Raw genomic sequence first — 22,577 nt, forward strand, 5'->3', positions numbered from 1 at the left:
TTTTATCGCCCGATAATCGGCATCGGCCAATTATCGGGCGAAAATCTTCCGTGTGTACAGTCGGTGTCGTCCATCGTCCGGACGACCGACCTGCCGGATCCACGGTCGATGGACGACAGCCGATCGTAATGAAAGGGAAGGGGAGAGCACGCAGCAGGGTGCCGCTCCGTCGCTCTCCCCCTCCCCTCTCCATAGAGCATGAACGGTGTTGTATGTACAGCACCGTTCATGCATTGTGCACTCCCTTGTCGTTGGAAAGGATCGTGAAAGATCCTTTCCAACGACAAAAATTGCAAGTGTGTACGCAGCTTTAGACGGGTTCCCTGATAAGGATGGACCATACCTGGGCAATGTGGGTCAGCTTATTATCTCTATCAGGATGGTATGTGATAGGGCAATTGTGATCAAACATTGGGAAAATGTTAAAAGATTTTTGTTGTTGTTGATTGGTTAACCAATATAATATATTAGTATTACCAATGTTGGATGGATTTCCTGATAGTGATAAGGAAGGACCATACCTGAGTAATGTGGGTCAGCATGGACACCTATTATCTTTATCCAGGGTGTATGTGACAACCTGGGCCAAGTGGCTCATTGGTATTTGATTTGATCAAAAAGGTATTGGGATCCCAATATTTATAGTTGATAGCAGTGTTCCCCCAAGCCCCTTTTAGCTGGGCCCACCACCTGGCCCTTTTAAAGCAGAACTAAACTGTAAACAAAAAAATTACACTTACCTTTAATACCGCAGGTCCTTCGATGGCGCAGGTCCTTCCTGCGATCCAGTCCCGCGTCATCCTGAAATTCCTCTTCGTCCTGGCACTGAAGAGGGGCCTGGTGCCGCCATCTTCATTCTTTACTTCCTTCTTCTTCCTCGGTCTTCTTGGCATGTCACCCGATCTCACACTGCGCAGATGGGGCAACAGATGATGTAGCCTGCTGTAAAGGGAAAAAATAGAGTCGATCTCACTGCACTTGCGTGAGATCGGAATCTCTTTCCCTTAATAGAAAAAATGCATCCCAGGAATGCGCAGAAGGAGCACCCAAAGATGCATGATGTAGGTATCCCGGGAGGTTCTGCGCTCCTATTCAGTCAAAAACTGAAAGGGGAGGTGCTGCACCCTTTTTTTTTTAATAAAAAATGGTGTTGCATTTAAAAAAATTAAACATGAATAACATTTTTCCTTTACATATAAGGGTTGTCTACCCTTTTATATGAAAATGTTGAGTTTAGGTACATTTTAAGTAAGCACCCGGCTGTTTTTGGTTGGTTAGTGAAAAATTGGGTAACAATACAGGGGCCACCACCCGCCTACAGCTTCTTCCCACACTGCCTAGGAAGTTTCTGGGGAGAACACTGTATTGCAACAATTCATTTACATTGATCACAATATAAAATTGTAATAGTATTTAAAAATAACAGTCAAAAGAAAATTTCATAGTTTATATCTAATATATAATACAGTTGTAGTCTGAAAAATATTTATTAAATACCAATAATAAATAAATAAATAGGCACATATTTGTATTAAAAGGCCATCAAATTTCCAGGATTAAAGGTCACAGGTAGTCTATGTTCCTTAAGCACATATTTTGAACTTTTGTTGCTCTGTTTTTAAAATATTTTATGTGGGTTGCACGTGTTTATTTTTTCTTGCTGTTCTAAATATTTAGTTTTTTTTTTCCTTATAATTTAGTATTTTATATTTTACCCACTGGTGCCAGTGTAGAATAGTAACTCTTATCTGCTTTAGGCATATCTAAACCCAAGGAACCGAAATATAATACATTTTGGTTTGCCAGCTCAATATGCAGTTAAAATACAAATGTGAGCTCTGCTTTATCTGCCAAAGGATTTGTATTTCTGTGCAAATATTACTGACATTTATACTTTACCTTTCTGACCTGGTAGAAAAATACCCCCCTAGCCACTCGCTTCGCTCCTCCAATGACCTACTAATGACTTCCTCACTCATAACCTCATCACACAAACAGCTCCAAAACCTTTCTAGAACTGCCTGACTCTTTGGAATGGTCTTCCTCTTCCTATACAGCTTGCTCCTATATTGTAATCATTTCAAAGAGAACTCAAAACCCATTTTTTTTCAAATTTGCCTACCCGTCTTCCCCTGGACCATCAAACCATCACTACTTCCCACCATTCCACATCCCCCTCCTATTGTGTTATACTTCCCCCACCTCCTAGATTGTAAGCTCTTCGGGGCAGAGTCCTCTTCTCCTCCTGTGTCACTGTCTGTCTATATTTGTATCTGCTAGATTATAAACTCTTCTCCTCTTCTCCTCCTGTGTCACTGTCTGTCATTTGCAACCTGTATTTAATGTACAGCGCTGTGTAATATGTTGGCGCTTTATAAATCCTGTTTAATATTATTATTATTATTATTATTATTAATAATAATAATAATATTATTAATACAGCCCTGCCAGACAGTACAGCCAACATGGTGACCAGAATTTTCCCTACTGAAAATAAAAATTATGTATAGGTCTCCTCTTCTCTGCACAAGAACACTGCCACACAATTGATTGTCTTTTTCTGTCTGGGATTTGCTGTATAGGGGTTTGTATAGAGTTTAATTCAACTTTTACAGATGACCCCAATTGTCAAGGACCCCTGAATAGATAAGGGATTTCCGGTTTTCCTTTGCCCTATAAGCAATTGTAAATTAAATGAAATCCCATTGTTCCAATATGGCGGGCGGTAGAAATCCATGATGATTAGTAGCAGTTTGGTGCGGTGTTTGATAAGGCTCCCCATCTGACATGATTGTGTCATGTAGGACATGCCATTGTTTAGGCTATTAACAGATTTGCCCATTTCTCCTGAAACCTATTTGCATGTAACGCTTTCTTCTCCATGCATAATGAATGGGATACATAGACGCAGATTAACGAGGGCGATGTCAGGAGTTGGCTCAGTGGGGACTTATGATCAGCAATGAGAAACATTGTTACCATGACTGCAAGCAGTGACCTGCGACCTCACTGACAGCCCAGAGCACAATGGAAACACAATCGTCTTCTATAGGGAGCTCTTTGTTGATGGACTGGGTGTTTTATGTCCCGGGCTTTGCAGGAGCTACCGCATGTCAGAATAGCTGCACATTCAGAAGAACATTACATAAACATTTATTGTTGCGGAATTGCTTGGAGAGGGAAAACTATTGTCCTCTAATTTTCCATTCCAGGCTCCCTGGTGTACTGTCTAATAAGCTTGCCAGCACGGCTAATGTGTATTAAACAGAAAGTCTTCCTAGAAGTATGGATTTACCCATTTTTACTGCAGCAGTGTTCCTAGTATTACTTATCTATCTCAACAGGCAATGGAGGGAGTCAAAATGCAGATAGGCAATTTACCCCTTCTTCTGAGAACAAATATTTATTATACATTGCAGTGCTCAGATGTGGTGAATAAATCCAGCTCTTTTCACCTGGTGGGACTTGATTCAACACAATCCAGTACTATACAAAGTGCTCAAAAATTTCAAAAAGCAATAAGATGTTTCATGGCTTAAGTCTGTTGTGGTCCACAAAACAAAGGTTTTGGTATTTGATGATCCTACCAGTAACACACTAAGGTGACAACATTGCAAGCACCACTTGAGATGATCTTGGTTGAGCAGAGCTCTCGGGATGGCCAGACTTGGGTCCTTGGTTCTTTAGGTATCCTACATACACCCAACATTCCGCCACAAAAAAGACAACGCTACAGACCGCAAGTCAAGTTTCTTCACCTTTCTCAGACATTAAGCTTTAAATAAAGACATAGAGCTTCTTCATAGTTTACCCCAAATCTAGGGCTTGGTCATAGAGATACAGGGCGGTCAATGCCAAGGTTCTTCATACATCCATGAGTACTATGGTGGGTTTGCATAACTTAAAGACGTCATAAGAATCACCACCGTCAATTGGCAAAGGGAAGTGAACGGATCTTTTTACGCTCAAGAACATTACAAGGTCTACAACTTTAAAGAGTCATTAGAATCATGACCATGACCTTATCCCCGGACAACAAGCCCCCTAACTTTCTCCTGTAGAGAAAAAATCTTTTTCTCTAAATCTGCCATTGCCAACCCTGAACTGTAACTGTATACCACCTTCTAGATCAGCGGTCAGCAAACTCGTTGATACTTGGCGTTGATACTTTCGCTGGCATGGTAAATAGGGAAAGGTCCCTGAAGGGAAATCCTTCTCCTCCGCAATGCATACGGGGGAGAGGGATTTCACTTCAGGGGGCATTCCCTGGTGGTGGGTGGAGCCATTAGGGCAGGACTCAAAGTCCGGCCTACTGTGCTCCCGTCCACCCCGGAAATGGCCTAGTGGCCATAAAAGTTTCTCTACGCCTGTTCTAGATTGTAATCTCTTTAGGGCAGGGTTCTCTCCTCCTGTGTCACTGTCTGTATTTTATATATATATTTGTCTGTTATTTGTAACCCCTATTTAATGTACAGCGCTGCATAATATGTTGGCAATATATACATGCTGTTTATTATTATTATTATTATTATTATTAATAATAAAAATCTCTGGATGGCATAATTAATGACTTTTTACTCCAAATAATGAAGGGATTGTATTTTTCAGAGCAGGTTCTTTCTGTGCAGCATGTCTAAAGCTTTTACAAGCAGTCAATCATCCTTGTATGGAATTAGCTTTCTTCCTTCCAGCCTCAGTTTTGCATTAATGGAGGAAACTTGCATTGAATTGAAAATGTTTCCTATGTGCCTTGAAGACAACAATTCTCAAATACTTTCAGTGGTCTGGAAAGATTGGTGCATTAAGACAAGCGATTAGTATTTCTTGCCGCTATACTAAGACTCCCGTTCACAAAGATAGGTGTGTTTAGATTCTGATGGTGCCATGTAGCTTTCTTCTCCATGGCTGCAAGTAACAGAATGAATTTCTTCCTGAATCTTGTTCAAAAAGTAAATTTGGTATTTTCTCCATTACTGGTCCTTTAAGACTAAAAAACACAAAAATTTGACTCACAGGGTACACTATATTCTAATCTTAACATCTGAATATTTCCAAAGTATCACTAAACAACCTCATGAAGCAACCACCCCATGTGCTCAATTGGGAGAAGGGCCTGGGACACTTTCTCTGCAACAATATCATCCTATACTTGGCTTAAATAGATCTTCAATTTCCAATAAAATATCAAAATTGAATCCAGATTTTTAGTCTTTAAAAAAATGTTATCTGGAAATCAAATATTATATGGAAATGTCAGCAGAGCTCAGGAAGACATCTCCATATTTACTGATATTATCCAGAACTGAACTATTACTTGAAGGGGGGGGGGGGGGGGTGATACAAACAATTTTAGGAACAGAATGGAAAACAGTCCATCTGAACAACCATTCCTAGAAAATATACATGATATACTACAATATTAAAAAGACTAGGCATTGTTTTTTTTTACAAGGAAGTGGAAGTGTCTTAACCTACTGTTCATAAAAATATGGTTCACAAAATGTATTGAAATTCTACTTTCTATCCAAAATGTTCCCGTTTACACAAATTAATGGGGAAATATCATTGATTTCAGTCAATCTTAACATTTTTAGAATGTAGAAATAGATATTTAGGATCAAATTTTATTTATTTGAATAAAATATTAATTACCACACCTCCATCCAATGAGCTTGCAAAGTTTGGCAATTATAATAACCCTTCTTGTTAGCTCCCTGTGTATATCTGAGCGATGCTAGATTTTCATTGATTGAAACAAACCATCATTGGAAAGTCATCTTGGGTAAAAATCATGCATTTGGGTAGCTGTTCCCTGTCATCGCTCAGTGATCCGTCCTCCTGGATGATTGAAAAAATGAAGGCCTACAATCTCTGCTGTTTCCTATGGGGAGGATGCAGCGTGACGCCTACCGCTCATTCCTCTTTATAGAATGAACAGCGATGTTTGTACTGCCCTCCTTCATTACTAATGCTGCCGATCGCAAATGATTGATTTCATCTTCAATAATCCTGTGTCTATATGTAATTTAGGATCTACAGAAAGGTGAGCTAGCTTGAAAAAGCAGTGCAATTAAAAATATGCAATAATCTGGTAAAAAATGAATAAAATCATTATTTTTTAATACTAAACATAATGAATTAATAAAGAATATGTACAAAACCATACATTGTTTATGAATTCTTCTAGTAATATTTTACATGACTTCATAATGGTATATTTTCTGAGAAATGTGTTTCTAAAAGAATAAATGTGCAGCTTATTGTGTACAGGTGATCCAGGAACCTATAAAGCTTTTATATAAACAATAAATGATTGAGGGGGCATAGAGACTCAGAGAGACAGGGTATAGATTTTATATTTGAACAAAGCATGGAGAAACATTTCTATATTTGGTAATTATAACCATGGCAGAAATTTCGTGTTCATAAAATATGCACAAGCTTTTGATGTATATGACATTAACAATGCATTAACTTTTTGGTTATAATTAAAATTCCTTTGCACTATGCAAAAATATGCACTACACAGGATTTAAATGATTTGCAGGCTGAGCAGCTGTATTTAATTTGTTGTATGTATTTCCATTTCATGTAAGCTGCTAATGTCTCAGTGATTCTATTTATGATTTACAGAGCACGGGCGCCCTCTTGTGTCTGCAAGAAAGTACTACAATGTCTAGGGAAATAATAATACAAGTTTAGGTATACCGTAGTACAAGCTAAATAAAATATATTTATATTTATTTATTTATTTATTATTTAGCTTGTACTATACATAAACTGAATGTCACAAAAAAACACAATGTCACCCAAATATTTGTACCCTGCCAAAATCTTTCCTATTAAGTAAGGATTCTTCACTTTTACTTTAATATGTGTGGACATACATGCATGTAAATGTTAGGTGTTGGAAGAAAGGTAAAAGAGATACCAGAAAAGATAATGCTAAGGCTAATTTTAGACTTTACTGCAAGCACAACTGCTCCCTATCATTCCCATTTACCAAATAGTCGAAGTGCACTTTGTGCATGTGGTTATTATTAATACTATTAAACAGGATTTAAATAGCTCCAACATATTACATAGAGCTGTATAAAAAATAGGAGTTGCAAATGACAGACAGACGGGTGACACAGGAGGAGAAGAGGGCCCTGCCCTGAAGAGCTTACAATCTAGGAGGTGGGGGAAGTCTCACACAATAGGAGGGGAGATATGTAGTAGTGGGTAGGTAGTGAAGGTTTTAAGGGACAGAAGAAGACGGAGAGGCAAGTCTGAAAAGATGTGATCTTGTAAAGGAGCGGAAAGTAGGACAAGGAAGACCATTCCTGAGATTTGGTTGTGTTGCTTTGCAGATCAGTTCCTAGAAGCATCACATGCAATTTAATTTTTGACATACTATGAGACCATAATGAGCATCAACAACCTCTTTTTTAATGAAGAGCTATTCTTTTTTTCAGCAATTTTGTTGCCATGATCAGCCAAGGTTAGATTTCCAATGGCACAAATTCCTAACACTATATTTCTTAGAAGGATCATCAAGATTAGAGCAAAGTTGACCACCCTTTGTGTTGCTGCTACTAATAACGCGAAGACTTCATTCATCAAAGGCAATCGAGGAGATTAAAAAAGTTAGATAACCTCAGGCTAAAACATTCATGTAAAATGTTGAGGATGCTGGGATGGTAAAAAAAAGCCCTTATTGCACTGCAATGTGATTTATTAAACCAATAGATCAACGCTCATGGAAAGCATAAGTATATGAACCGGTCACTTTATATATTGGATGACACAGGGGGTACACAGACTGATACACGTATCTACCCAGTATTATATGCAGAACAATATATCAAGATTATTTATAAATATTCAATGCACAAAACTAATATTTCACTTATTGTCGGATTCTGGTCTATCTGGTATATGTCTTCTGGAGACTTCTGTTGTATGGCCTTTTGACTTTGTCTTCACCACTCCCCGTGGAATGAAAGTCTTTGTTCCATACCAAGGTGTCTCTAATATACAGTGAACAATGGATGAATAATACACCCCTGAAAAGGGTTTGTGGTACATTGATTTCAAACCCACGTACCTGTCTTCTTCTGTCTTTTGAAAACTTTACTATTTCCCACCACTACATATCTCCCCTCCTATTGTTTGATACTTCCCCCACCTCCTAGATTGTAAGCTCTTCTGGCCAGGGTCCTTCTGTGTCACTGTCTGTATATGTCTGTCATTTGCAACTCCTATTTAATGTACAGTGCTGTGTAATATGTTGGCGCTATATAAATCCTGTTAAATATTAATAATAGGTGGGCTTGACAGCTCAGGTGCACGGGAGCCCTCCTGGAACCAAAAGTGTGATATAGCCATCTGCCATCTTTTACATTTGGGTATACTGTTTAATATCTCACTCAGTTCACTAAAATGCAAAGGAACACATTGTTTTTGTTCTGCAATGTACCCAATGCAAAAAGCAATAAATAAAGTTAGTTATTTTCCTATAAGTACCTTGCAGCTTTGCACATAACTTCATATTAGGAATATACATGGCTACAATGCATGCTTCATTCAGAATGTGTTAATATGTGGCCTCCTCATTGTGTTATAGAGAATTGAGTTGTGGAGAGGGTATGTATTAATGGTTCTAACTAAATTTAATAACATTATGCTAGTCCCCAAATTATGTATAGAAAAGAAATAGGTAGAAAAGGATTATTAGGGTTTTTGACAAAATATTTTTTATGTATAAATTTAGAAATATGATTGTACAATAATAAATCATGGGTCACACAACAACAAAAAAGTACATAATCCAAGCAAGTGTGGTCCTGACCCCACACATTTCAGTGGGAAATGTGGGAAAAGTGGGTAGGACATGATACGGAATAGGTTTTTCCTATATATTAAAACTGTTAGTAAAGGAAGAGAGAAATAAAAACACTGTACAGTAAGATTAGTCCCAGGTTCCAACACTTTTCACCATTTGGCTTCCTCATGGCATAATGAGAACTATTAAAAACTATTGTATAGAGACATACAGTATAAACCACATTAGAAATATTGAAACTTACATAAAAAAACCTAACCTTATAAAAAACCTATTCAGTATTATGTCCTACCTACCCCTCTGAAAAAAAAAAAATATTTTGCCAAAAAAAACAAACAAACTCTGCTACTACTTTCCTTGTAGAGTACTGAGACTACAACAAGTGTAGATACCCACATTCATGATACACAATGTAAGGAATCAAGGAATATGGAGTTTTTCTATAGAAAGGATGGCACTGCAGCCCTCTACTTACTTGTTGTTCCTAACATGGGGACTGTGATGTTTGTTCCTATTTTAGGTGTTTGGACAGAACAGCCACTCCTAACTATAACTAGATTATTCCTCCAGAGGGAACTGATTTTTTTTAAATAAATAAATATATATATATAATCAGCTCTGGTGTCTAACATACAGATAAGGTGCTCTCTTTGGAAACTACAGATGTGCGTCTAAATTTTCCATGAAAGCATGCAAAATAATAAAATGACCCCCAGCTGTGCCTATTTACCATAAGGAATAGGAAATGTTGTCTATTTTCACCCCAATGACAAAGCCTTTAATACAAATGTATGGAGATTGGGGGGCACACAGGCATGAAAGAGGCAAAGCCTGTTCAGGGAACATGTAAAGAGGAGGTTTGAACAATGAGGGATCAGTACAATGTTCAGGACATCATTCTTTTCTTACATCCTCCTGTAAGCATGTTCCCTGTGGACACATATGCTCTAAAACAGAGCCAGACTGACTTCTAGTACGACCCCTCCCTATCCAAGTTTAAGTGCTGCAATATTACCAACTGTAAGAGAGTGACAAAGAAAATTTTTATTACACTAGTTCAAACATTTAATTATTTTAATGATTTATTTTTCTAATATTTGATATTTTTTTATCTGCCTAAAGTTGAGTTTTTTCTTACATCACAATTAAAACCTAAACATAATTTTTTTGCTTCTATATCCAGGCAATAAAAAAGTTCATTTTTATGACTTCTATCCTAAAAATAATTTCTGTGAAAGGCACTGGTGCAGAAAAATAAATTCCATGGAGAATATCTGAAGTCCCTGCTGTAAAACAGTTATTGAATTGAACCGGTTGTCAGTTTACAGCTACTGAACAAAGCGAGGAAGACCTAGAGGTACAATAATGTACCCTCAAATAACTCCAGGGGTGCCAGAAAGTCCCAAGCTCAAAAGATATTTAAAATGCATATACTGTAATAATATTACTAATATGTAAATGTTAGCCATTGTCTCTGCTCTCCTATTGGTCAGTGATGCCACCAATCATAGCCATGGAACTGAAACCAGGATTTGGGACTCCTGGGGAAATCAGAAAATTGCAGCGTCTATGCTTCTGTTAGGAAAGCTTGCATTTACATTTATTGAAGAACCAGACTTTCCACCAAATAACAATTGTAGTTGCAAAAGGAAAGTTAGGCATGCAAATACTTTAATGACCATTTTCATTCCCCAAAACCTGCCATGCAAATACTAGGACAGAGAAGATAAATCAAGGGCTGGTTTGTCTCCTTCCGCCTCTACGGAGAAAAAAATAGTGAGGACAACTTACCATTATATTTCAGTCTGTGACCCCATTCATGCTTTGGCTTTAACTGGACCTTAATAAATCAGCAACAATGAATCCATAGAGATGTCAGAAAATCAATTTTCGCTGTACATGCACGGGACACAGAAATTGGGTCCAACTGTGCGGGTGCAGAGTTTCGATTCCATGCATGTCCAGTAGGGCAGCACTGTGGCTCAGGGGTTTTGCCTTTGCAGCGCTAGGTCGCAGGTTCGAATCTCGGCCAGGACACTATCTGCATGGAGTTTCCAGGTTCTCCCTTTGTCTGCGTGGGTTTCCTCCCACATCCCGAAAACATGCAGTAAGGGTATTTGGCTTCTCCTCAAAATTGACCTTAGACTACATTAATGACATTTGACTATTGTAGGACCATTAAATTGTGAGCTCCTTTAAGGGACAGTTAGTGACATGACTATGGACTTTGTACAGTGCTGCGTAGTAGGATGGCACTATATAAATACAGTGTAATAATAATATTAGGGCTGTCAAACTGTGCAAGTGTGGGATTATGTGCTTGTGCAGTAGATCGGTCATAAAAAGGAGTCCTACTGCGCAGGCACACAATCTGAATTTTGCGCCTCCGCAGTAGGACCTAATTTTTGCCAGTCCTACTACACAGGCACAGGAATTTCAATCCCACGTCTCCGGATTTTCCAGAATATAATCTTCCCCCGGACGCTACCAGTTACTGATTTATAAAAGTTCTACAAGGCTGGAAAGGATACACTTTCATCAGTGAAGCTGGGTAATCCAGCAAACCTGGAATAGATTTCTTCAAAGTAATTTGCTATTTTTTTGGAAATGTTTTGAATCCTGGACCAGATCCATTCCAATGTAAAATCTTTAGAAATAAACCTCTATGGGTGCATTATCCACCATAAATAGAAATACAATCTTACCAGACATTGCCCTTCAGAATATCTACTATAGTAGGAACAACTCATGTATAGCTGTCATTGCAGAGTATTATATGATGAAAACATAAATGATAGAAAATATAAAAGCAAGCTCAGGAGCAGTCAGTTGTCAAAGGAAAAGGAGTATTGTAAGTACAAATCCACCACCAATGTCACATGTTCATCCACAACAGCCTTTTCTTGACCTTTTAACACGGTAGAACCCTGGAAATAGGTCTTCAGAGAACCCCTACTATAATTACTATACCACAGCATATTAGCTTGGTGGTCAGTGGGAAGAATGCCTCTTACATTGCTCACCACCAAGAAGAATGTCACCCTTACAGAAAGCCAAAAAGATTACTATATTCTGTAAGAGAGTCACTGGCCATAAATGTAAGAGGCATTGTTATCAATAACCACCTGTAAGTACTGTGTACTGGCATTTAATCTATCGTAGGGTTCCCTGAAGTCCTGAAACGTATTTTAAGGATTTCCCCAGAAGGACCATATCATATGAGACCTTGAGATCTCTTGTATGTTTGGATGTATTTTTTTTGTGGTGTGGCATTCTAACGCCGATATTAAAAATGTTTCTCCCAGTTGGTAAATAGATTACATAGTCTGTCACATCCCAAAAAGTTAATCCAAGACAAACAAGGCAAAACCACCTTTACAGGGACTTTACAGGCAGCAAAAATAAAACACTTCAATTAAAATAGTGTTTTTATTATTTGTAATCAAACAGATCATTATCTTAACTATACACTTGGTTTTCACAACAAATCAAGCAGGAACTCTAGATGAACAGTCCTTTTACGCTTTTCGCGGAACCTGAGTTCACTTTATCAGGAGATCCAGAGAATTTATCCTTCCTTTCTCCTAACTTCAGAACACAATATGCACATTCCTTCAAAGTTGGCCCCAGAAATCAAGGGAGATGAGTCTCCAAACATCCGAACCAGGAAGCATCATGTACCAAATGTGAATAGGTTGTTAACAGTCCTCATACACCTTACTCAAAAACGCTGTGGACCCGAAGCTGCTTAATTCACATAGCTGCCTCATATTAGCTGGTACTTATCCAAATTCCACAACACACTACCATTGCCACCAGAGAGATCCATATGTGGTTTGCTTTCTTTGTCTGGGGCCAACACAACTCAGTGGAGCAATGTTTCTCAACCTTTTTACCATTTGTGAACCGTTGAAATAACTTTCAGATTTTCAGGAACCCCTGGTATAGTAGTGGTTGTTGGGAGGATTGCCTCTTACATTGCTCACCAGCGAGAAGAAGATCACCCATACAGATAGTCAAAAAGATTATTGATACTGACCCGAGTGGTCCAAATTTTTAATGGCACAAGGAACCCCTAGCAACCTCTGAAGGAACCCTGCTTGAGGAACATTGCAGTAGAGTCCGCTCCATGACTCTAGTGATGGTTTTATTTGTCCATAAAGGTGGTATTCTTACCATCACTGTAGGGGGCATTCTTTCCACTGGCCACCAGTTTAGGATTTTTTTTTTCTACTGACCCCCAATTGGTTTGGGGGTCACGAAGATGTGAAAATTATTTCAAGGAATCCTTTAGACCTGAAAATGATTTCATGATTTGCTCAGAGGTAAAAAGGTTGAGAAAGGCTGCACTAGTCGGACCCCCATGGGCCAATACAGCTATAGTTAGACCACTTTGGAATTTAATTTGCATATATGCACATCCCAGGTAGTTGTGGGCTCCTCCCATGCAGTCGTATTTAAAGGTGATTGAGGTGCAGGCACCAGGGGTCTTGTGTGCTCTTGTTTATACCTATGCCTGGTTTAATTTAGGGTCATTGGCCCCTGACCCACATACTCCAGCCTCAAACTCACGAGCCTTTGCCCGCAGAATAGCGATGCTGCATAAAATTGGAGTGTTTCTGACATCTTCTGTGTTTGATAGTTCTTTTGATTGGCTTGTAAGGTCCAGAGCTTTGCTTTGGGGAGTTGTTTTAGCTACTAATAGGATATTCTCTGATCTTTTACTCCCTGCATTGTCTGGTCTGTTCTTGATGGATTTGCAGTGGTAATCCTGCATTTTTATCTGCCGTTTCATCTTTGCTCTGCGGTTTTGAAACCAAACCTGGGACAAAAGGAAAGAATTGCCTGGTTTATCAAAAGGGATTAAAAATAAAAAACACACAGAAAGTACAGTCAAATCATTAACCTATAATGCTATTCAGGAAACATTGGTTCCGTTTTAAAGAGACCCTGTCACCAGACCATTTATTGTTAACCTTATATGTCAACTTTCCCATAAAATGATATGTTCATTTATTATAATTTATGCTATTTACTTGTACAAGGTTCCCTTTTTTTGTTTGGATATCCAAATGCCCTGACACTGCTGTTGGGCACCACCATCTTGCATGTGATATCAAAGCCCCAGCAGACTCAGAGATGCCATTTAATGATGTTCTATAGTATTCTGCTTCCCTCCTTAACATGCTGATACATAAAAGGTAATAAAGAAAGGGGTAGAAGAATGGCCCAGCACAGAGAATAAATAGACATTCCCAGAAGAAAGGGCTATGATGTGCAGGAATGGAGGGCAATAAACTCCTCAAACTTTCTAGTTCAAATGTACAAATAAATAGAAAAAGAAACACTGAAAACAATGTTGATTCTTCAGTCAGAAAGTTTGGAATATTAAAATCTGTTTTAGCCATAGTTATCATATTATTCATTTATTAGTAGTTTCTTGTCTATATTCATCTGATCCTGTTTATTGCAACCTCTCTCCCATGTTCCTTCATATGTGGGCAAAGATATGAAGTTCTTGCACATTTCTGATATATACAATAGATATAGAGAGATTTTCTTTACTCTAAGTCCATGTATATTGTGGTTCTAGTACTACATTTTCATCAACAATAGAAAACATCTGTTACTTTGCAAAATTTCATTATTAAAGTATTCCCATTAACCCTGCTCTAATGGAGTTTAGCACGAGTGGCAACCATGCCAAAAATTGTAACGGTCACCACATCCGGGGACTGTAAAACTGCAATATATTACATTTTTGAGCTTTGATAACCTTGTCATTGTTTTATCTTCTTCTGTTCAACTTTAAATAATAAGCCCCAACCCAAGGATGCCTACTGTTATGTTCTGTTGTCCGTCTACATATTTTTTTTATGCACTTTACTTTGCACTATGAACTGGGGGAAAGTTGGTATTATAAAAATCTAACTAGGACAACACAGGCTTTGTTACAATCTCTAGTGAAAAGTCTGTATTCAGAGTGAGCCGGATTCACCATCGATCCAGTTCCAAAGCCTAAACCTGGGAAGCTTGTAGGACATTGAAACACTAAATGTTTTCTGTGCCACTGTCTGCCTTTGAGTCTGTTCCTTTCCAACATACCTGTACTCTTGTCTCCATCAAATCCAGCTTTAGAGCCAAGGCTTCTCTCATGAAGATGTCAGGGTATGGATTGGCCTGAAACACCTTTTCCAGTTCTTCAAGCTGCCAAGCGCAGTAATTCGCTCGAGATCTGCGCTGCTTCAAGCGATGGCTCCGGTCTAAAGGTAAAAAATTATATTAAATTTTACAAATAAGTCCCCCACTCTGGGCTCCCTCACCCCCACTGGTCAACCCAAAGGTCCATGCCAATGGTGTTTTTTGTAACTTAATTATTTCCAAATGATGGCACTGCAGGGCACAATGCTGATGCCCCCTTTAGGGTTCAGGTCCATGACAATCTGCACTTACAATATATTTTCAATCCTTGGAGTTTAATGATGCTGGGCATTACTCAACCGCTTGCAAGTATTGCAACATTGACTGATTCTTTGGGGTTTTTTTGCCTAGGAAATATACTAAAAAGGAAAACTAGCCTAGAGATGGGTTTTAAAGCACCACTTTTAAAAATCCATGATCAGGCCTGTCATTATTGCAGAAAGAAGCAGGTGGTGTTCCATCTGCAGTAATTCTTCCTACCTGCCTGATCACTCCTGGTATCTGGCAAAAATTTAAGCTGCCCATGCATTGTTAGGATACCCGGTAGTCCTGGCTTCTGTTGCATGAGCCAGGGATGAACTCACTCATGCCTGCACGGGTGTTATGTCTTCCTGAAACTGGGCAATCAAGATGGCCAACTTCAGAAAGAGAAGAAAGAAGAAGATGGCAGCGTTGTGCGAGGGAATGGGAACAGGCGAGTAACACAGATTTAGTTCTGCTTTAAATGGGTTTTCCATTCGCACAAAAATATCTTCAGTTCTTTCTTTACATTAAAAAGCTGTAACGAATTATTTTTATATTAAGTTATGTCGTTTCAAAACTTTTGTTCTCCCCACCAAGCCTCATGATCCCCAGTGAGTTCACTTACTAACATTATTCCAAAGTAATAGAAATAAAGATTGCTCCATTTTGCTGTACCACAGCCCTTAACATGCTGCCTATGATACTGGGTGATGAGTTCCATGATAAAAATATTTACCCATACAAAAGGAAAAAAAATGAAAAAACTAAACTTCCACTTTTCTTAAAACACACACATACATTTTTTAGTAACTCTTTGGTTTGGTAAAAATTCTAGCACAGCTTGGCCTAGCTAATTATAACAGAAGTTGTTGAAGTCTTGTCATCACATTGAAGAATGCTGCTTAGTTGGTTGTAGCCAAGGTTCCGTCTTTGACACTGTATACTGACGTACTCATACAATATGCCAATAGGTCATAAAAGAATGGTTTCCTTTGGTTCTGGATAGATCAACCTTGTTGGTGAATATTGATGATAAATACACAAGTTGTATTGAGTGTACTAATAATGAAGTACACAGCACTTGTATCTGATAAAGTATCTACAAGTACAAATATCTGATCAGAAAAAGTATCATTTCTATCCAGGCACAACAATTCATAAGAATCTCATACATGCATGTGCGATGTTTCAACTTCCAGACAATCATTTACCAGTGGGAATATCATCATAGCTATGATATAGGAGAAGCTATTTTTTTTTCACCCAGCGCGGGCGACTGCTACAGATTGACATTTCTTTTCACATTCAGCCTCGTTACCTTGCTAAACAGATGTCATTCTGTTTTTATCCATAAAAAGATTTAGAATTATGTGGAGAAAAACATCCAAACACTTTGTACCCTTTCCCTGCCACCTATGAGCAGCCATTTCTGTCAGTTATGATATGTCATCATAAAATTTTACAGCATCGGAAAAAAAAAAAAAATGTTGAGTTAAACCATAAATAATTACAAGCAAGAAACATCTTCCATAATCCACCAAGCAGTTATTATCAATATCACATCATCTATTATGTATGATACAATGTTCCTCTTCCACAAACACTCATAGATTACATACCAGAGACATAACATCCCCTGTAATGTTGAACAATCCTTGTGATCAATATTTAATGGCAATGATATTATCTGCACACAGCTGAGCACTGGAAAGTCACACGCAGATTGAAAAACTTGATTTATTGAGGTTTTTCCAGAAAAATGTTTACTGCGGAGTAAGAACCTAACTACAAGGAAAGAATTGTTTGGCCTAGAGGAATATTTATAATGGGCTTGTGTATGCTTATAGTTGGTTTTTCATTACTATACAAGTGAAGGGTAAAGCAAAATCTGTGTGAAACAGGTCAAATGCAGGTCAGAAGGTGGTCAACTGTCATTGCATTCTGAATTATTTGAGGAGTCCTATGCTGATGTCATTGGCACAAGCCCAAAAAAAAAAAAAAAAAAAATTGTCTGGAAGTACACTTTTCAGGCTGGACTGCAGGAAGAAAGCCAAGTATGCCAATGATATACATATGTATATATATACATATGAATATATATATATATATATATATATATATATATATATATATATATATATACCATAGTAACTTGGTTCAGCACTGTCTATTTTGTAATCTATGTAACCCTGTCCCTACAGCCAGGTTCATACCTATTCACAGCCTGGCCAATAACACACTTTTATCCTGGTGAATGATCAATAAAGGAGACGTAAGAAATAATAGAACGTATCATTGTTATCATTAATTAGAAGAATGCTTTAAAATGTTTCTCCTTTAGCCATATTAGCTCATTAAATATACAGATTCTGATTCTTGCTTTGGATAGGCACACAGTGATTGTGCTTTGCTTTTTTTCACAATGCAAATCTTTGAGTAGTCAAAAGCATGCGGATGCTGTGTGGCTTTTGGTTGTTAAAGTGACCATTTACTTAGATAATATGGGCGAAAGAAGTAAAAGGATCACTTAAATCTATCATCCCATCAATCCCATCCTAGCAGGCCATGCTAACTTTTCCCTGCACTTGGGCCACTCCATTCAATTGGGAATACCAACCTCTTGGAGTTTAGGACACTATCAAGATGGATGAGCAGACTGAATCAATGGTCACCTTAACTGGGAAGTCTTGCTGTAAATGGAGAAATGTAGGAGCGAGAATAGATGTGATAATAATGGGGGTGGCTGTTTACTTCGTCCCAATTGGGCATTGGATTGGGTCACTTCAATCATGTAGGTTAAAAAAAAATTGCCACCAGAGGCTGATTAAAAAAAAAAAATTATATATATATATATATATATATATATATATATATACACACACACACACACAAGCATCATGCAAACTTTTATTTAAACATCAAATGCATTGACATAAGAAAATATGAGCTCACTAAAAATATAGCATATTAATTTTTATATAATCCACCCTTGATGTAGTTACCTGTCAGATGGCAATTGGTGGTCTGGTTGGGGTGCAGCACAGCATCTCTCGGGGCCGGGGAGTGACCACAGGGCTGGTAGAGCTGAAAGCCCAAAAAGGGTGCTGGGATCAGGATGCTGGAGAAGGTGGTGGGCAAGAGGTGGCTGTAAATGTGTGAAGCCATCGGCTGGGGAGGCATTGGGTAGACTGCACTAAACATGTCAAAAACCTAAGAAGAAGATACAGAAAAGCATATTAGACACACATACTGCCACAGACAACACAAGAGACCTGATTTACCAAAGCACTGAAAGACTGGAGAAGCTTCTATTTTGGGAAATTCTGGGTGATCCAGAAAACGTGGAATGGATCTTCTGCAGGATTGAAAATATTTGACAAATAGCAAATGATTTTAGGAAATGCAAACATTGCTGGATTACCCAGGTTCTTCCATGATAGTCTTATTTTCTCCAGCAGCAATAAAACAAATTGAAGAATCATATCTTCCCCGCTATTCTTTCCCCTGATAGAATCAATTTTGGAGGCTTCTTAAGTGCCACACCTTCACCCCCTTCCATTGATCACACGAGGTAAATATTCATGTTCAGAAAATGACTCGCATCATCCTTATATCAGCATCAACCTTGATTTATCATTCAGATTTAGGTTTAAAGTTTATCATATTAAGTCATTCTACCATAAAATGAAATCTCCCTTGCTGCCAAAACAAATTTGCCTTAATTTCAAGAGGTCTCTATATAATGCAGTGAATCTAGCATTCAAACATCATGTGGTGTAAAATCAATCGTGGCCATTTAAAACTCATGAACCTGGACGTTTCTGCAACAGGGAATGTTTAGTCAAAGTTACATTCACTGGTTTATGAACAGACCCCTAAGTTTTTGGGGATATTTTAGTAGCATGGGAAAATATTACACAATGATAGACAAATCCTCCATTTCTTCTTCTTGATTTTAATATTTCATAAATTAATGGATATACCATAGGAATGAATGTACTATCTAAATCTATGTTTTCTAACCATGGTCCTGTATAACCCTAGGTTTCCCCCAGAGGTTGCTAGGTGTTCAATGAGCAATTTGTGCCTCTCAGGTCAGTTACTAATGATTAATAAGTACAAAGATCATTGGTGACAATTAAACTCTCCTGAGAGGCGCAAACTGCTCATTGCTCAAGGAACATTTAGCAAATTCTGGATGAACCCTGTGGTTTTATGAACACTGGAATATTGTTTTGTTCTATAAACAGCAGCAGAGATTATGCACTACACCAGGGGCCGGCAACCTTTACTATCAAAAGAGCCATTTTGCCCCCTCTTCTAGTCTGAAGCCGCAAAACATAACACAGCTTAGAATCTTTTTTTAATTTTACCTGTTACAACAGAATACAAAAAAGAAGTGCTTTTTGCATGTGTAAGCCTACTTTGAAATAAATCAAACACAAAAGCAATAACATTTTAGGAGGTGTTAACCACAGGTGTCTCCCACTTGCACCTACATTTTTGGTTTTGTACATCTCCCCTTTCCAGAGAAATTTGGGTTCAAAGTAGGGAAGGGGACAGGGTAGTGTAGTATGACATTTCTAGTCTTGTGACAGGTAGGTATAAATTTGGGGTTTGCACCTCCTTGCTATGTAAGTGGCCCCGGGGTCCATATTCTGTATGTTTAACTTCGGGCTTCTAGACACACTTACTTTTAAAACAGCAACCCTGATGTTCAATTTTAACTATTTTTTATAATTATGACCCCCATATTTTGAAAGTTGTTAAAGGTACATTACATGCTGCATTCACACACAAACACAGCTGTGAAACTTTCCCGACTATGACGTCATTGTACATACCTCTTGCACTAAACAATGACTTTTATGGCATGTAAACCCCAACAATCAATTTCTCATATTTGCTCTCCTAAATATACATTAAAAGTGCTTTGAAATATATGTTTGATAAGTGCAAAGAAATACCTGTGAATACTGCCAGAACATTAATGGGATAACTTCTGGTTCTTTCTGCAGTATAAGCCTAAGCAGTGTTATACCTGCTTCAACCAGATGACTTTTATGTATTACAGAACAATTTTTAGTTTGGTATGGAAATGAAAGAGGAGATTTTCTGTAGTCCCAACATACTTTATGTCCTAGGGTGCTGCTGGTCTATTATAAATACAGTGCAGTGAGCATTGTCACCATAGGACAGGAAGTGTGTTTCTGGCAGGAACGGTGAAAAACAAACAAAAGCCCCAAAACTGAAAACTAAAGCAGCCATCACAATCAGTAGAAGATTAGTGACATTCACATGGCTAGGAAAAAAAACATTTAGATCCTTGTAAAATATGAAACATTGTCTTAAGGAACTCTGAAAAGGCTCTGCCCCTTGGGGCAAACTTTTACATACCAGTCTGAAATTCACTCCAAGTCCTGCTTTAGGGCACAAGCTTCATCCAATCAGATCCCAGATATTTGGAGATGTACATGGATTTGTAGCTATACAAGAGAATAATTTGAAGGGATTTAGAGAATATTTCACAAGACAACCAGAGCCCACTGATCTGAGACTGCAGCTCCCCTCCACCTGAGCTCTCCTTCCAAGGTACAGTCTCCTCAATCATTCACTAGCAAAACTATTTTTCAAAAACTTCAAAAGACACTCTTCAGTCAATTAGAGCGAAGTGTGATTGAGCACCAAGATTAAATTACTAAGTAAATATTCATCCTTAATGCATCCATAGCACTGACCCATAAAAGAGCTGTCACAGAGTAAATGTGCTGAAGACATACATGATTATAAGATACCTAGGTATACTCCAATCAGACAAAACGTTACATTGATGTACTAGGGAAACAATCAACTTTTATTTAAAATATTCACCTAGACCTTTATATTATAAAGCCAATGACCCTGATTATAAAACCCCATACCTGTCCAAAAAGCTACATGAATATTAGATAGATTATATATGGATTTCTTTTTTTTTTTCTACCCTAAAGCTAAATCAGTGAAAGGGAAGCATGCAAAGCCCAAACTACTGCAACATTTAAAGTTTTACAGCAAAGAAACTTGAAAGAGGAGCTTGTTGTGCTACCTTAAAATAAAATGTTGGACTATCTATCTTGTGGCCATTGAAGGCAGTCAAAAGTTTGGGCACAACCAGTGTTTTTCTTCCATGCCAATTAGGTGCAATATACAAAAGCCAGGTCTGTGGGTTATCTAGGGAAGCAAAGGACAGGATATCCCAGTGTTTTGGGGGAAGGTTTAAAGTTTGCCTTTTACAACTATGGCTGATGCTCTTTGGCTAAAGCTATAGGCACATACTAGATCAGCTTTACTAAACCTCTGTAACATACAGGGACCCTTGAAATACATTTCAGATTTTAGGGAAACCGTAATATAATTACTATAGCTCACTGTACGTTGGTGTATTGGTCAGTGGGAAGAATACCCCTAATATTGCTGGCACTTGGGAAGAAAGTTGCCCTTACAAATAGCCAGAAAAGATCATTGGTGTCAGTAGTATCCGAGAGGTCCAATGCTCATTCATTCTCCTTTTGGTGGAAAAGATCAGGAAAGATTGTTTCATGTTACATTTAAATGGATGTCCCCAGGTAAATAATACTACAGCAGATCCCTCATCCTTTAGAGGCACAAATGTGAAGGATTCCATAAGGCTAACTTGCAAATTAGGTTATTGAACAGGTTGGCTGTCATTATCCTATGGACGGTTGTTGTGCTATGGTGGTCATATTTGCCATTTCAGAATGTCAAAACCATACATAGAATTAAAAAAAAAAAATCTTTTTTTTAATGGGAAACCTACACATCTTCAATTATTGGTGTGTAATTTCCAAATTAGTAACCAAACAGGTGAAAGAAGGTTTAAAAATCCCAGATACAGCTTACAACCTCACAGTGATGAATTGCTGCTTTCCTTTAAACAATAGAAGAAAGTAATACCATTTCAGCTAATTTTTACCTACAGGAAAGAAAAAAAACTGATCCAGGATTACCTTCATGGAAGCTTTGAAGGCAGATCACTTTCTCAAAGAGAAAATTCCTTTTCTCCAGAACACAGAAAAAAGCACGACATTCCAAATCACTTACAAATAGCAGGTAATTTAATTAGCTCCACTCACCTGCATGCATTACCTTTATCAGCAGGCTGTCTAGCAGAGCCAATCACCCAGAACAGACACTGCCCTACCGCCTGTCAGCTTTATTACTGAGCACAACCACAAGCTTCTTCTATTTCACTGAAAAAAGCCAGAATACCTGCTACATCTGCAGACTGCCAGTATTACATTATTAA

General features: G+C 38.1%; 1 protein-coding gene across 1 annotated transcript; it reads right to left on the reverse strand.

Moving 5' to 3' along the window:
* Window positions 1–12,248: 12,248 nt before the first annotated feature.
* Window positions 12,249–20,780, reverse strand: LOC140334512 (uncharacterized). The gene is made up of 4 exons (XM_072416787.1): window positions 20,669–20,780; window positions 18,274–18,481; window positions 14,933–15,090; window positions 12,249–13,649 (listed from the first exon to the last, which is right to left on the reverse strand). The coding sequence occupies exons 2-4, from the start codon at window positions 18,470–18,472 to the stop codon at window positions 13,338–13,340; spliced, it is 669 nt and encodes a 222-aa protein (XP_072272888.1). The 5' UTR covers window positions 18,473–18,481; window positions 20,669–20,780; the 3' UTR covers window positions 12,249–13,337.
* Window positions 20,781–22,577: the final 1,797 nt, after the last annotated feature.

Source organism: Pyxicephalus adspersus, chromosome 7, assembly GCF_032062135.1.
Source record: "Pyxicephalus adspersus chromosome 7, UCB_Pads_2.0, whole genome shotgun sequence".
NCBI lineage: Eukaryota > Metazoa > Chordata > Amphibia > Anura > Pyxicephalidae > Pyxicephalus > Pyxicephalus adspersus.

Coding starts and splice junctions, on each gene's coding strand:
- LOC140334512 (XM_072416787.1), bottom strand. CDS start 18,472: ATGTTTAGTGCAGTCTACCCAATGCCTCCCCAGCCGATGGCTTCACAC. Junction 15,091..18,273: donor CACCAATTGCCATCTGACAG/GTAACTACATCA, acceptor TTTTACCTTTAG/ACCGGAGCCATCGCTTGAAG. Junction 13,650..14,932: donor TGATGGAGACAAGAGTACAG/GTATGTTGGAAA, acceptor CTTTTGTCCCAG/GTTTGGTTTCAAAACCGCAG.